This window comes from Oncorhynchus nerka, unplaced genomic scaffold (genome assembly GCF_034236695.1).
Source record: "Oncorhynchus nerka isolate Pitt River unplaced genomic scaffold, Oner_Uvic_2.0 unplaced_scaffold_40___fragment_2___debris, whole genome shotgun sequence".
NCBI classification, from domain to species: domain Eukaryota; kingdom Metazoa; phylum Chordata; class Actinopteri; order Salmoniformes; family Salmonidae; genus Oncorhynchus; species Oncorhynchus nerka.
In genome coordinates this window covers 198,418-213,919 of record NW_027040326.1, presented here as the reverse complement: position 1 = coordinate 213,919, position 15,502 = coordinate 198,418, and the positions used below count along the sequence as shown (strand labels likewise).

Below are 15,502 nucleotides of genomic sequence, written 5' to 3'. Positions count from 1 at the left end.
CTAAATACTTCTTGTAGATTCATTATCGGTAGAGTACTTGAAGGGCATTTCCACCACTTTTCAATCTCATCTTCATTATATCCAGCACCATACCATGGCCTACATATGTATAATTGACACACTTCTATGTTTTGTAGTACAAATATCAAATTAGAAAGTGCAATTTTGTTGTCATCAAAAGTAAAAACATTAAACGGTGGTTTTGAAGCCCAGATCGCAGAGAACAGGAAAATGCTCTCCCCCTGGCTAGAAACTCGGTGCAGGTTTTGCAAATCATTTTTTATCCTTCTCAAGGATGTCACAGAGTAGGACTTTTTAGGAGCTCTTCTTTTTATTCACAGAACACGTCTTCAGACATTCCCCACGTTGTTACGATACAGTCTTGTTATAAAATTGATTAAATCGTTTCTCCCCCTCATCTACACACAATACCCCTTAATGACAACGCAAAACCAGGTTTTTATCAATTTCTGCAAAATTATAAAAAAAATAAAAAAACTTACCACATTTCCATAAGTATTCAAACTCTTTACTCAGTACTTTGTTGAAGCACCTTTGGCAGGGAATACAGCATCAAGTCTTCTTGGGTATGACACTACAAGCTTGGCACACCTGTATTTGGGGAGTTTCTCCCATTCTTCTCTGCAGATCCTCTCAAGCTCTGTCAGGTTGGATGGGTAGCGTTGCTGCACAGCTATTTTCAGGTCTCTCCAGAGATGTTTGGTCGGGTTCAAGTCCGGGCTCTTGCTGGACAACTCGAGGAGATTCAGAGACTTGTTCCGATGCCACTCCTGCGTTGTCTTGGCTGTGTGCTTAGAGTCGTTGTCCTGTTGGAAGGTGAACCTTCGCCCCAGTATGAGGTCCTGAGTGCTCTGGAGCAGGTTTTCATCAAGGATCTCCACGCACGCCTCCAACTCAATCATCAAGTTTGCAGATGATACAACAGAAGTAGGCTTGATTACCAACAACGACGAGACGGCCTACAGGGAGGAGGTGAGGGCTCTCGGAGTGTGGTGTCAGGAAAACAACCTCTCACTCAACAAACAAAGGAGATGATCGTGGACTACAGGAAACATCAGAGGGAGCACCCCCCTATCCACATCGATGGGACAGCAGTGAAGGTGGAAAGTTTTAAGTTCCTCGGCATACACATCACAGACAAACTGAAATGGTCCACCCACACAGACAGTGTGGTGAAGAAGGCACAACAGCGCCTCTTCAACCTCAAGAGGCTGAAGAAATTTGGCTTGTCACCCAAAACCCTGACCAACCTTTACAGATGCACGATCGAGAGCATCCTATCGGGCTGTATCATAGCCTGGTACAGCAACTGCACCGCCCTCAACCGCAAGGCTCTCCAGAGGGTGGTGCGGTCTGCACAACGCATCACCGGGGGCAAACTACCTGCCCTCCACGACACCTACAGCACCCGATGTCACAGGAAGGCCAAAAAGATCATCAAGGACAACAACCACCCGAGCCACTGCCTGTTCACACCACTACCATCCAGAAGGCGAGGTGTGATCCACCTGTACACTGTACAGGTGCATCAAAGCTGGGACCGAGAGATTGAAAAATAGCTTCTATCTCAAGACCATCTGACCGCTAAACAGCAATCACTAACTCAGAGAGGCTGCTGCCTACATTGAGACCCTGGCCACTTTAACAAATGAATCACTAGTCAGTTTAATAATGCCACTTTAATAATGTTTCCATATCTTACATTACTCATCCCATATGCTCGTATATACTGTACCTTATACCATCTATTGCACATAGGCTTGTATATACTTGTATACTTGTACATATACTTGTATACATATTCTCATTCACCCCTTTTAGATTTGTGTGTATTAGGTAGTTGTTGGGGAATTGTTAGATTACTTGTTAGATATTACTGCACTGTCGGAACTAGAAACACAAGCATTTCGCTACACTCGCATTAACATCTGCTAACCATGTGTATGTGACCAATAAAATTTGATTTGATTTATACCGACTTTTCGCTTGTTTGACTGTCTTGCGGAGGGAATAACTACACTGTTTATACTGGTATGTACCTACATGTAGATACTGGTATGATGCTGGAGATAATGAATATTAGGTTGAAAGGGGTGGAATTGCCCTTTAATACAATTGCACTAAGGGCTTGATTAAGTCAGATCCACTTTAGCCAACATCCACATCGCGGTTGTTTTGACAGTGTCGGAAGTGGAACTGCGTTAGAGCTGTCAAATCCACAAGTAGCTCCTGGGATTATACCTAAAGTGGACATTGCCATTGGCTGCATGGAGTTCAAAACTGCAATGTGAGATGTAATTTACACCTCAAATAGAATGATAGAAATCCTCGTTATTTTTCCATTTCAGTGTCATTATTTCTATACAGTCTATACTTTCTCCTTCTGAACTTCTAACACCAGTGGGACAGGTGTGGCTTTGTGACAATGACCGCAAGAGCAGCTGCTCACCGATCTGACGGCTCCAATGCAGTTCCGACCACCACTATGCGGGTGTCTGCTATCGTCGGTTAACGCTTGATCTGATTGAATCGAGGCCTAAGACCTTTCAGGCACAGATGTGGCGAGAGGACAGTGGTCTCACCAGAGGGAGGTAGTCTGGGGACTCCGTGTCTGTGCGTTTCTCTGCCTCAGCAGAAAGACAGTGGCCCTTCAGAGGGGCCTGCTTCCCAGAGGAGTTAGATGACCTTAGTCTGCCCAGAGGGAATCTGGAGCCAAAGAACCTCTCCACAGACTTGCTCTCCACTGAGCGTTGGGAGCGGGTGGAGGAGGTGCCGGACACGGCTGAGGGACTGGCAGGGTAGGGATTTCCCCCTGCACCTGAGAGAGAGGCACACAGGTGTGATCAACAGTAATGGATGGCTTTTATTACAACAGGTTGTAAGAGGGGTTGAGTGAAACCAATCGTGAACTCGGATATTGAGTAATCGAGTGGATCGAAGTGTTCGGTTATAGATTCAGCCAATGTAATAGCACTTACTGCTGTCCCAAGACTTTAGGCTGCATGGGGAGGCAGGAGTATCATCCCTGTCTGGGAAACAACCAAACAACATGTCTACTACAAGACCTGGAGTTCATTATTGTATGGAAATGTGTTACCCGTCAGGTCTATTTAAAAAATATATATATATAATGTCTTTAATGTAAATGTTAATTGTTTGTAATGTCTTTTTAGTTCTGTATCGGAACCCAGGTAGACTAGCTGACATCATGGCATTGACATATACATACCATTTGACCTCTGCAGGTTTACTAATGACTAGGATTATTGCGTTGTAGGTTTACCTGTGGAGTTGCAGGTGTCCTCAAATTCCTCACTGTCTCTGCTGGAGGGGCGTCGGCCCAGTCCCACAGAGTAGGCCCTCTGTCTGCGACTGCCTGCCTGGGAGCTCCGTCTGTTCCCCAAACGCAACCCTACACATGACGGGATACCAGTCACCACACACCACTGCTATCCAAACCATACTCCTCGGAGCCTGGTTCCTGTCTCTCTTTCTTCCTAGGTTCCTGCCTTGTAGAGAGTTTTTCCCATCCACTGTGCTTCTACATCTGCATCGCCTGCTCTTTGGGGTTTTAGGCTGGGTATCTGTAAAGCACTTTGACAACTGCTGATGTAAGAAGGGCTGTATAAAATACATGTAGTTGTTTGAAATCGATACTGTTTAACAGACTTCAGTTGCATATTGTCAAATTAGGCCATGTGTTTTCAGGTTTGCTGTGACTGTGGAACTGTCTGAATTGTTACCGTTGTTTCTCACTTCCACAGTGTCTGATGGACCCTTGCTGGTGTTGGCGTCAGTGGCAGTAAAGGCTGTGTACGTACAGATGATGTTACAGCTCTTACTGGTCTGGATGGCTTTCATACGGTACCGCTTAGCAGGCCCTGCAAAACAAGTATACGGCATACAATCAATCATACACTTAGAGACAGGTATACCACAAAGCAGGATCAATTAGTTAGCCATCTAACTTTGATAAGCAACAAGAAATAACTATAGATTTTCTTGTTCATTATAAAAGCGAGACTTCGATACAGTCAGGTCTAAAGATGAGCAAAAAGACCACAAAATAAATAATAACAATACTGAGCTATATTGGCAGCCCAATTCTGATATTTTCCCCAAATATTGTGGAAAGAGCTGATCTTTATTTAACTAGGCAAGTCAGTTAAGAACAAATATTTTTTTTCAATGACGGCCTAGGAACAGTGGGTTAACTGCCTTGTTCGGGGGCAGAACGGCAGATTTTTACCTTGTCAGCTCAGGGATTCGATCTTGCAACCTTTCGGTTACTAGTCCAACGCTCTAACCACGAGGCTACCTGCCGCCCTGTGGCAAGTGACCTAGTGGTAAAAGATCAGAATTCAGCTGCCTGTGTAAACGCAGCCATTGCGTGCTCAAATAATAGGAAAATGATATTATTTTATACTACTACAATTGCTCAGAGAAAGAGATTTTGTACTTTTGTTCTCTCAAAAAGATAGGGGTCAAAATGATTGGCTGTTTTCAAGACCATTGAAATAGTGTTGTATCCCTCCGACAGAGTTCCAGACAACAGCTGAAGCTGTTCTGGCTCCTGGTGCCAAATTCCTTTATTTTGGCAGTTACCTGTAGCTTACTATTTGTGTTATTTATTTTACACAGTCTTTTTTGCTCATCTTTATCAAGTGTGCCAATAATTTCGGACCTGACTCTGCGTTTTCGTTTGTTGAATCAATTACACCATATCCATTTCAAGCTTATGTTTCAAAAGAAATTAAGTTACATCAGAATATTTAGGCAAGTTAGCTGGCTAACTCTTTGATCCTGCTTTGTAATATACCCCTTTGTACTCAACTAATCAAGGCTGAAACAAAACCCTGTACACCCTGTGACCTCCTCAATCCCAAAATGGAGGAACACTGGTGGAAACCCTCACCGTGCTCGATGTCACTCTCTTTCTCCGCCATCTTCTCAAAGTCCCTGATTGCAGAGCGAGCTGTCAGCTGGTGGATAATTTCCTCCCAGAGGTCTCCCCCTCCTCCCCCTTCTCCTCCTCCCCCGGATGTCCCTCCTGTCCCTTGGTCCTCAGGGGCCCAGAGTTGGGTCAGGTCCACGGTGACCTCCCAGGAAACAGGCCTGCTTCCTAGGAGGCCGTGGATGAGGGAGCGGCACTGGGCAGGGGGCGTGGGGGGGTCGTCCGGGGGGGCGGCGGTAAACAGGTACTCCGGGTCAGTGAAGCTGTCCCAGTCCAGAGGAGAGACAGGGAACAGCAGGCCGTCTAGGGGGAGAGAAAGAGGGGTAGAAGGAGAGGATTAGTGGATGGATGGAAAATAGAGAGAAAGAGAGTGCGAGGGAGTTTAGTTTCAGACATCAGTCTAGAGGTGAGTTAACCTACTGGAGTCAGTGAGGCTCCTGCGGGACAGCCCTCCTCTGGGTGTAGGCTGGTTCTCCCCATCGCTCTCCTCTAGCCTCCCCCCCACCGCCTGATCAAAGGAGACTCTCTCTAGTGCCCTCCGCAGGCGGTGCATGTCCAGCTCACCCTGGGGGGAGGAGAAACTCCTTGCAGACATGGCTGAACGGGCCAATGCCCTCTGTCTCCTTCGAGATTCCTCCCCTCCACACATACGCCCTGCCTGGATTGTGACAAGGGAAAACGAGTACACTGGGTTAAAAAATATTTACAGCAGTGTCGTCTAATGACTACAGTATTGAGGTGGTTCAGTCCTACCTTTTCTGACACGGAATCTGTATTCTCTGAGGAGGGGGGCTGTTGCCATGGCGACTCGCCCCAGCGGGACAGGGTGCTTCTCTGTTCGGTTGGAGCCATCTTCTCGAGGCCCTGCGGCAGGGAGCCCGTGTCCAGGCACGGGATGGGGAGCAGATCAGTGGGGTAAGGGCCTCCCATAGAGTCGGAGGTGGAGGGGGTGTGGGTGTAGGGCAGCCCCCTCTCACTGCTCAGAGAGCAGCGGGTCAGAACATACTGCTCCTGGATGTAAGAACTCTCCTGGATCCTACCACGAACATCACTGGACCATTCCACCTCTCCACCTGTGGATGAGATATCAGAGGAGAGCTTGGAACACAGCTATAATCATTGCGCTTCAGGTGTAATATGCACAAAGCCAAAGGAACTTTACAGGTATTGGATTGAGGGAACTGAGTGACCGTGTCATTTCTTGAGTGTCAGTATTTCACCTGTACTAGTCCCAGTGTCGGTGTCTTTGGCACAGGAGAACTCTGAGGAGATTTCCCGGGAGATTTCCCTCAGCGCCTCCTCTAGGTCTGCACCTTCTGATGATGTAACCAGAGGGAGGAGCTCAGACACGGAGGGAGGGGACAGCTCGTCGTTGGATAGGCCGAACACAGAGCCCACCGAGCCTCGAGACAAGCCTTTATAGCCCCTACCACGCCCCTACAGAACACACAAGGCGAGAGAAGGGACTGAGTTTACTTTTGTATTCTGCACAGTTTACATGCTGTCCACAAGACAGGACACTTGAAAGCCTTTCCAGAGTGGATAGTTGGACACTCACCTCAGTCTTCTTGCCTCTGAAGCTAGACACATCGTACAGGGTACAGTAGCCAATCAGGCGATTCCCCGGGTAAAGCGGAGGGATCTCATTGGGTGACAGGAGAGCCTCCATGTTATCAGGCAGGTACCAGTCTATACGTACATCTGTGAGGACTGGCTCAAAGGCCTTCTTCAGGGACTTTATCAGCTGAGGGATCAGTGATTAGTTAAACATTAGGGGTTAACGGTTGATTCAAATGTGTTTTAATTTTTAGGTTGAGGAGGGAAGCGATAATCTTTGAATGTTAGAGTAGAGTGTTTTTCCCCAGTAGCCTACTACAGTATTTCCCCAAAGTGAAATTATTTAAATAGTTTTACTTTCCCCACTAGGGGACAGTGATGTCGCTTCTCACCTTGGGCTGCAGCCTCTCCTCATCACCCAAGAACTCTGTGGTTCCACCTGTCACCTTGGCAACGCCCTGTAGGAGCCTCCTGCAGGCTCTGGGGCCCAGGCCAAGACCAAAGCACCTGGGATAATAATACAGTTTTTCTCAATTGCTAAAACACTAAAACCCATTGGCTGAACAAAGTTCTCAGTTGCCTGCACTCATTTAGCTAATGATGCAGTCTGTTGTCAATACCTTAAACCATTTCACGTGGTAAAACACCATTTGCAGATCTCACTTAGTCTTTTCAGCAAAACTCTAAACACATTCTCATTCTCAAAACACATTCTGCACTCTAATGCACATGTCATCCATACTGGTAAACACAAGTGGCAACAATCAAATACAAGTAGAGAAGACATGTCATTGATTCAACACAACCACTCAAAATTGATTTAACCTGTTTCAAATGATGCGACACAACCAATATAAGCCCGTTCAGAGAGCAAACAGGTTGTTGAAGGTGGGAAGGAGAAAGTCTGAGAATGGATACTGTAGTACAGTGCATTGTAGGCTGTATACTGTAGAATGGATGAATTGTATGGCCCTGAACATTGTGCTTTCCATTTATTAACAGTACTGTCTGCCCTGGTTGCAGGTTCATATCAACAAAGAACAAGAATTACAGTATCACAGAGACAAAGGACAAGTTTGTGAGATGCAGGGTACAGTACTGTAAAAATAGGGGTACAAGGAGGAGGAAGAACAAAAAACAAAATTGCAAAGAGCAAAGCAGAGGAGTACATTTTGAGCTACTATGATAGAACATGTTGTCGTTCATAAAAGGACAATGACGGAAATATATGAATATTTATTTTGATTAAAAATATACTTCTCCCTGAGAATTGTATGTTTTGAACAATGTGTTTTCTATTTTTGGTTGTATTGTTTACTGGCTGCTTGAGAGTGTACATCAGTTCGATCACTTTGTTTATGATTTGAGAGCAGTGTTTGATTTTGAACACAGGTAAAACTGTTCTGAGGCGAATATTTAATTTTGTAAGAGGAGTCAGGGGTTATGTAAATAGTGCTTGAAGATGAGGTTTTGTGTTTAATATTTTCAGGAAATGGAGCAAGGTTTCAGAAATGGTGTTTTAGCAATTGAGAAAAACTGTAAAATACCTCTTATTTAGTAGAGAGAGAGAGAGAGAGAATCTATCTACTGTCGCAAATTTAGACAAATGTATTAGTTAGGGACTTTAAAACCAGGAGATGTATGATGGACTTACTGTGTCCTTCGTATCTAAACCTGAGTTATTAGCTACACACAGCAGTGTTGAACACAACACTGAGAGGAATCAAATGGCATTTCACTAATTGAATGGCTGAAAGGGCCACAGGCCAGACTAATTGAAAAAGCCAAGTGACAGACAGTGTGTTGCTCTGCTCTGAATTCAGCTACGTATGTCTGTCTGGCAGAGCAGACTCATTGTCCCACATGAATATCAATATATATATATACACACACACACACACACACACACACACACACACACACACACACACACACACACACACACACACACACACACACACACACACACACACACACACACACACACACACACACACACACACACACACACACACACACACACACACACACACACACACACACACACACACACACACACACACACACACACACACACACACACACACACACACACATACGCCACACACACACACACACACACACACACACACACACACACACACACACACACACACACACACACACACACACACACACACAGGCTGTTGGAATCACATTTGTGATTTGACCACTCCCTACGTACCTCCATCATCTTCTCTAACATAACCAGTGTGCTGTCGGGGATAGCTGGGCTAACAGTAGAATACTAATGAAGGATAAATGGAGTTATTGTTGCACAATGCCCAGGGAGCTGGAAAGGGGGGGGGGCAGACTAGACCAGAGTGGCGTGGCAGTAACTGCAGAGGGAAGCAATTAGTGGGATTAATGGGTGTGGTTTATATCTGATACTTCATACTGCATCAGCCACTCTCTTTCTAACTCTCTCTTTTTCTTGCTCTCTCTCCTTCCAAACACACAGACTTACACCGACACACTTTATTACCACAATATTCAGGGTTGAACCTACAGTACCACTTTTGATCACTACAGTAGGTTTTAAACCTCACACAGGAAGCGGCGCAGGTCCTAATCCAGGCACTTGTCATCTCCCGTCTGGATTACTGCAACTCGCTGTTGGCTGGGCTCCCTGCCTGTGCCATTAAACCCCTACAACTCATCCAGAACGCCGCAGCCCGTCTGGTGTTCAACCTTCCCAAGTTCTCTCACGTCACCCCGCTCCTCCGCTCTCTCCACTGGCTTCCAGTTGAAGCTCGCATCCGCTACAAGACCATGGTGCTTGCCTACGGAGCTGTGAGGGGAACGGCACCTCAGTACCTCCAGGCTCTGATCAGGCCCTACACCCAAACAAGGGCACTGCGTTCATCCACCTCTGGCCTGCTCGCCTCCCTACCACTGAGGAAGTACAGTTCCCGCTCAGCCCAGTCAAAACTGTTCGCTGCTCTGGCCCCCCAATGGTGGAACAAACTCCCTCACGACGCCAGGACAGCGGAGTCAATCACCACCTTCCGGAGACACCTGAAACCCCACCTCTTTAAGGAATACCTAGGATAGGATAAAGTAATCCTTCTCACCCCCCTTAAAAGATTTAGATGCACTATTGTAAAGTGGCTGCTCCACTGGATGTCATAAGGTGAATGCACCAATTTGTAAGTCGCTCTGGATAAGAGCGTCTGCTAAATGACTTAAATGTAAATGTAAACGCTAACTGATCCCATTCCTACTCATTCTACCAGCCGCCGTCAGACAATACCTGGCAGCACAAGTGTTCCTGCGGACCAGCTCCAGCACCTTGCCCACACTGCTGACGCTGCCGTCTGTGATGATGAACACCTGGCGGGGGCAGGAGCGCTGCACAGGCTGCTGATACACCCAGGACAGCGCCCCCAGCAGGTTGGTTTCCCGCATGTCAGCCCTCATCTTGTGGATGTACTCACAGGACTGTGCCAAGGTCACCTGGGGAGAGGGGAGCAGAGCGGAGAGTAAGGGATAGGGGAGGGGAGCGGAGAGTAAGGGAGAGGGGAGCAGAGCGGAGAGTAAGGGATAGGGGAGGGGAGCGGAGAGTAAGGGAGAGGGGAGCAGAGCGGAGAGTAAGGGATAGGGGAGGGGAGGGGAGGGACAGATAGGATTACAGCCTATTGGTTCATATTGATGGACACGTTTGATAAGCAGCGTATGATCACCAAACTATTCTTCTAATTAATTTAATCAATGAGGGGGCATAAAAACTTAAGGGTAGCATACATCTACTGTACACTAAATAATTGACAGAGGGATAGTATGATATGCATCAGATTGGGCGAGGAGAAATAAGGGGCAGTTTGAATAAATCTCTTGTTATCTGTCTGGTAGAACGGGGTAAATACCTTCCTATTGTTTGATGTGTAAACATTGGAAGAGCTCAATTGATTTGAATTGGAATAAATCAAACAGACATAATCCTATATTTCTATTGCCGTTAGAATGTAATCAAGCCCTGTCCAACCTGTAAGGGAATACAAACGTAACAAAGCCCATAGTAGACCATCATTGAACAACATTAACAGTGTAGGTCACCCAACGTCAGCACCTGCACCTGCCTAAACCCAAATCACAAAGGGGACACAAACACCCATGACAATCTGTGATTAATTAAACCAGACAGAGAGAGAGGGAGAGAGAACAGGTTAGGTGGCTATTGCTCATCCTCGTTTTTCTCATTGTAATATGCATGAAAGGTCACCATATGTTGTTTAGCTGCTGTTTGTCCTTGCACAGCCCTGGTCTGGCTAAAACCTGATACTCAGCTGCTAGGGCAACCCTGGTATGAGCTGACCTGGACTCTGAATGAGGTGGAACAGAGAGGGGGACAGGACAGAAGGTCCACAAGTGATTTATTTTTAAAGTTCATCAAGGTCCTATTGAGAACACCTTGTCTGACTGAGCATGTTAAGTTCTTCACTTTAACATGGTTTGTAGATCTTCATACATGTAAGGTTGGATGGAAGCTCATGGTTGCTCGGCAAATGGAGACCCATTGTCAAGGTTACACAGTATACTTCACATTCATTTGGCGATTGAGCCCTGCAGATTTCTCTTAATTAATGCATATATATGGATCTACAATGGATCAGCATAACAGATTGTGGGGAATATCAGTGCAAGTCAATAATAGATTACTTCTTTGAGGAGTGAAAGCATCTGGCAAACTTTGACTTTTTAGGGTGAACTATTCATTTGAGCTCTGACGTAGTACTTACATCTGTGCAGAGCTTGCTGGTGGTGAACAGGGCTTTGATGGTGGTGCCGAAGCCTATAATGTTGAGCATGGTGCCTGGAGGAAGACTCTTCAGAGCTACCACCATTGGTTCCTTGGGACAGGAAGTAGACATGGGTTTAGTATACCATCTATTGCACCTTGCCTATGCCGCTCGGCCATCGCTCATCCATATATTTATATGTACATATTCTCATTCACCCCTTTTAGATTTGTGTGTAGTTTAGGTAGTTTTTGGGGAACTGTTAGATTACTTGTTAGATATTACTGCACTGTCGTAACCAGAAGCTTGGCACAGCTTGGAAAATTCCAGAAAATGATGTCATGGCTTTAGACACTTCTGATAGGCTAATTGACATAATTTGAGTCAACTGGAGGTGTACCTGTGGATGTATTTCAAGGCCTACCTTCAAACTCAGTGCCTCTTTGCTTGACATCATGGGAATATCAAAAGAAATCAGCCAAGACCTTATTAAAAAAAATGTAGACCTCCACAACTCTGGTTCATCCTTGGGAGCAATTTCCAAACGCCTGAAGGTACCACGTTCATCTGTACAAACAATAGTACGCAAGTATAAACACCTAGGGACCACACAGCCGTCATACCGCTCAGGAAGGAGACGCGTTCTGTCTCCTAGAGATGAACGTACTTTGGTGAGAAAAGTGCAAATCAATCACAGAACAACAGCAAAGGACCATGGAGGAAACAGGTACAAAAGTATCTATATCCACAGTAAAACGAGTCCTATATCGACATAACCTGAAAGGCCAGTCAGCAAGGAAGAAGCCACTGCTCCAAAACCGCCATAAAAAAGCCAGACTATGGTTTGCAACTGCACATGGGGGAAAAGATCGTAGGCTTGCAAGGGGGAGGCTTGCAACCCGAAGAACACCATCCCAACAGTGAAACACGGGGGTGGCAGCATCATGTTGTGGGGTTGCTTTGCTGCAAGAGGGACTGGTGCACTTCACAAAATAGATGGCATCATGAGGAAGGAAAATTATGTGGATATATTGATACAACATCTCAAGACATCAGTCAGAAATTTACAGCTTGGTTGCAATTGGGTCTTCCAAATGGACAATGACCCCAAGCATACTTCCAAAGTTGTGGCAAAATGGCTTAAGGACAACAAAGTCAAGGTATTGGAGTTGCCATCACAAAGCCCTAACTTTAATCGTAAAGAAAATTTGTGGGCAGAAGCGTGTGCGAGCAAGGAGGCCTACAAACCTGACTCAGTTACACCAGCTCTGTCAGGAAGAATGGGCCAAAATTCACCCAACTCATTGCGGGAAGCTTGTGGAAGGCTACCCGAATCGTTTGACCCAAGTTGAACAATTTAAAGACAATGCTACCAAATACTAATTGAGTGTATGTAAACTTCTGACCCACTGGGAATGTGATGAAAGAAATTAAAGCTTAAATAAGTAATTTTCTCTACTATTATTCTGACATTTCACATTCTTAAAACAACTTGGTGATTCTAACTGACCTGAGACAGGGCATTTTTACTAGGATTAAATGTCAGGAATTGTGAAAAACTGAGTTTAATTAAATGTATTTGGCTACGATGTATGTAAACCTCCGACTTCACCTGTAGGCGTATTTTTATCCCTTCCTCTTCACTATGTGTTTTCTCCATCATCACCTTGATGCGGTGGATGTTGATGCCGCTCATGCTGCCGCTGCGGTCTATGAGGAAGAGCAGTTCCCTGGTGGCACGGTGCAGCTCTGGAGGCTCAGACAGCAGGTCGGGACAGAAGTTGAGCATCAGGACCGGGCTGCTCAGGATGTCCTTGTGGTACCGCTTTCTCACAAACTCCAACTGTACAGGAGGATTGATTGATAGAATTTATTAGGCAATAAAAAAACATATACAGCCAGAATATACTGTGTGTTCGTCCAAATAATGTATAGATGTATTATAAGGACATGAAAGGCTATTTGCTGGGTACTGGGTTGGATAAATAGTTTAAAGGAAATATAATGAAGCCACACACTGTTGTTTGCGCCCACTGATTGTTTCGCTTTCAGTCCAGCTCACCTTCTTCTCTGGTTCCAGCTCTTTGCGAGCACAGCGAATGAAGTCGCGCCGGGAACAGATCTGCTGCTCGTATTGGCTGAAGGTGAGCCGACCCCTCTCCAGGATGACCAATGGGCTGTGAGGCTCTGGAGTAGAGAGTTTGGGGACAGAACTCATGATCAGTGAGATAAGGAAGGAGGCCATCAGAGACTATTGTGACACACGCACACACGCACACATGCACAACCACACACACAGACACTCTCTCTCACCGCTGAGGTGCAGTATGATCTCTATGTGTCTGTCATAGGGGTGTTCCTGTGCCAGCGTGATGTAGGTGGAGGAAGCACTCTGGGCGCTGGGGTCTGCATCTGCCCTGAGTGCATGGGTAGGGCTTTCCAGACCTGGAGAAAGGGACAAGAGAAGCCCAGTTCAACAACAACACTTAGGTGAAGGGGATAGGGTTAGGGGCCAGCTAGAGGAAGGGGCTGGGGAAAGGGTACGCTCCCTCTCAGACAGGCCGGAGTGATTCCACTCCCATACAGGCCCTCCTAGTGCCCAATCTGATTGAGTAGCCTAATTCCCCCCCCCCCCCCCACCTAATATCTTGACTGCTGCACAGTGCAGTTACAGTAGCCTGGCCCTGTTCCAAACACACCCACCACCTCCTTCATTCCTCAGCTCCCTTACTCTGTCCCCGTCCCTGGGCTGCCTCACTCTGAGCTCATTGTCCCGCCTCCCCAGACACATTTCATATATCACTATGGGAGTGCCAGGGCCAATTGTATCTGTCACTATATCATTACAGGAGACAGGCTAAAGATAGAAAGAGCTGTTTCTCCCACCCACTCAAGTGTTTGCTGTACTCAAAGAACTCTGCGTCACCAAACCAGGAGGAGATAGGGATGATATTGTAGTGATCCTCGCTATATGAGCCAAGTGGCACGATGCCTAGGGTGTTTGCCTTTCACACCAGCGACCCGCATTTGCTTCCCTGCCCTTCCGTTTGCTACACTGGTGTCAAAAGTGGGATGGTGGCGGTAAGGCCATCGGAATTGCACGGCCCAGAAGTGTGAGGGGGCTGTGAGGGGCCGAAGCACGGGGATGTGCTTTTCTGTTCTAAGGGGGCAGTGTATCAAGCCTATATGAACCAAGTTACAATTACCACCAAATGGGTTAACCCTATTTGCATGATGCGTAGGCCTTTCAGGCCAGTGACCCTTCCCTGCCCTGCTGTTCGCTACAATAGCAAAGCTACTTCGTGGGAAAGAGGTATGTTGACATCAATGGGACTTCCTGGGTAAATAAATGTGGGGCGATAGATGGGTATATAATATGGGTATACCAGCCAGCAGGCATGCCCCTCGGACCAGCAGCTGGAAGTTGAGCTCATAGGGTGCCAGGTTGGTGGCAGGGCTGGTGAAGATGGCATGGGCACACTGTTGCTCCGAACCCAAAACCCTCTCCTGTTTCCCTGAGGTGGCTCCAAAACAACTGGTGGGTCTGGGGGGGAATATTAAGCACCAGAGTTTGAATTACACATGACCTTTTGGTTGTTTTTTCAGCACTTGTGGGAATGAATTTTATTGACATCAAACTACCAAACATTTAGATCATTTTCAAGGGGGATGGAAATACCCTGTTTCATCTGATTTCGCCCCATTTTCGCTTTTGCTTGCAGTCACCCGCCCTGTGGCGATGGGAGTGAGTACTGTGGGGTAGACCAGGTGGATCGCGCCACTCTTCAAGGTGGGGAGTTCCACGGTCGTACTTATGATGACAGATACTATGTCCATCGAGCCAATGACCCCTGTGCCTAAGACGAAGGTGGTTCGCTCCAAGTCTTCATCTAGGATGAGATGGCCTAAAAGACAGAGATTCAGATAAAAATGGTCAGTGCATGGTTCCATGGATTGAATAGAATCTTAACATTCACTTCAAGTCGATACATTTTTTTACACTAAGTGAAAGCCATTTCATGAAGAGGCAAGACGACAAATCCTTTTAGCTTCAGTCCTCTGCCCCATCCTACAAGATTATACCATTATGTTAAATGAATCAAATGAATGAGGCATTTCTATTCTGGTAGCGATTCTTTACTCTTCTAATGTTCTAAGCATCTAAATGTATAGCCTACAAAGTGATTTATAA

General features: G+C 46.2%; 1 protein-coding gene across 1 annotated transcript in view; it reads right to left on the bottom strand.

The window, feature by feature from the left end:
- The window catches only part of vwa5b2 (von Willebrand factor A domain containing 5B2), a 35,933-nt gene that overhangs the window by 1,486 nt on the left and 18,945 nt on the right, over window positions 1-15,502 (bottom strand). The window contains exons 4-20 of the mRNA XM_029623225.2: window positions 14,990-15,215; window positions 14,697-14,854; window positions 13,624-13,755; window positions 13,373-13,497; window positions 12,977-13,153; window positions 11,311-11,421; window positions 9,825-10,027; window positions 6,925-7,039; window positions 6,534-6,719; window positions 6,196-6,412; window positions 5,729-6,048; window positions 5,396-5,633; window positions 4,937-5,278; window positions 3,765-3,902; window positions 3,305-3,433; window positions 3,000-3,050; window positions 2,604-2,839 (exon numbers count right to left, since the gene is read on the bottom strand). Of these exons, the coding sequence (XP_029479085.2) occupies window positions 2,604-2,839; window positions 3,000-3,050; window positions 3,305-3,433; window positions 3,765-3,902; window positions 4,937-5,278; window positions 5,396-5,633; window positions 5,729-6,048; window positions 6,196-6,412; window positions 6,534-6,719; window positions 6,925-7,039; window positions 9,825-10,027; window positions 11,311-11,421; window positions 12,977-13,153; window positions 13,373-13,497; window positions 13,624-13,755; window positions 14,697-14,854; window positions 14,990-15,215 (3,104 nt within the window). The remainder of the gene's footprint in view (window positions 1-2,603; window positions 2,840-2,999; window positions 3,051-3,304; window positions 3,434-3,764; window positions 3,903-4,936; window positions 5,279-5,395; window positions 5,634-5,728; window positions 6,049-6,195; window positions 6,413-6,533; window positions 6,720-6,924; window positions 7,040-9,824; window positions 10,028-11,310; window positions 11,422-12,976; window positions 13,154-13,372; window positions 13,498-13,623; window positions 13,756-14,696; window positions 14,855-14,989; window positions 15,216-15,502) is intronic.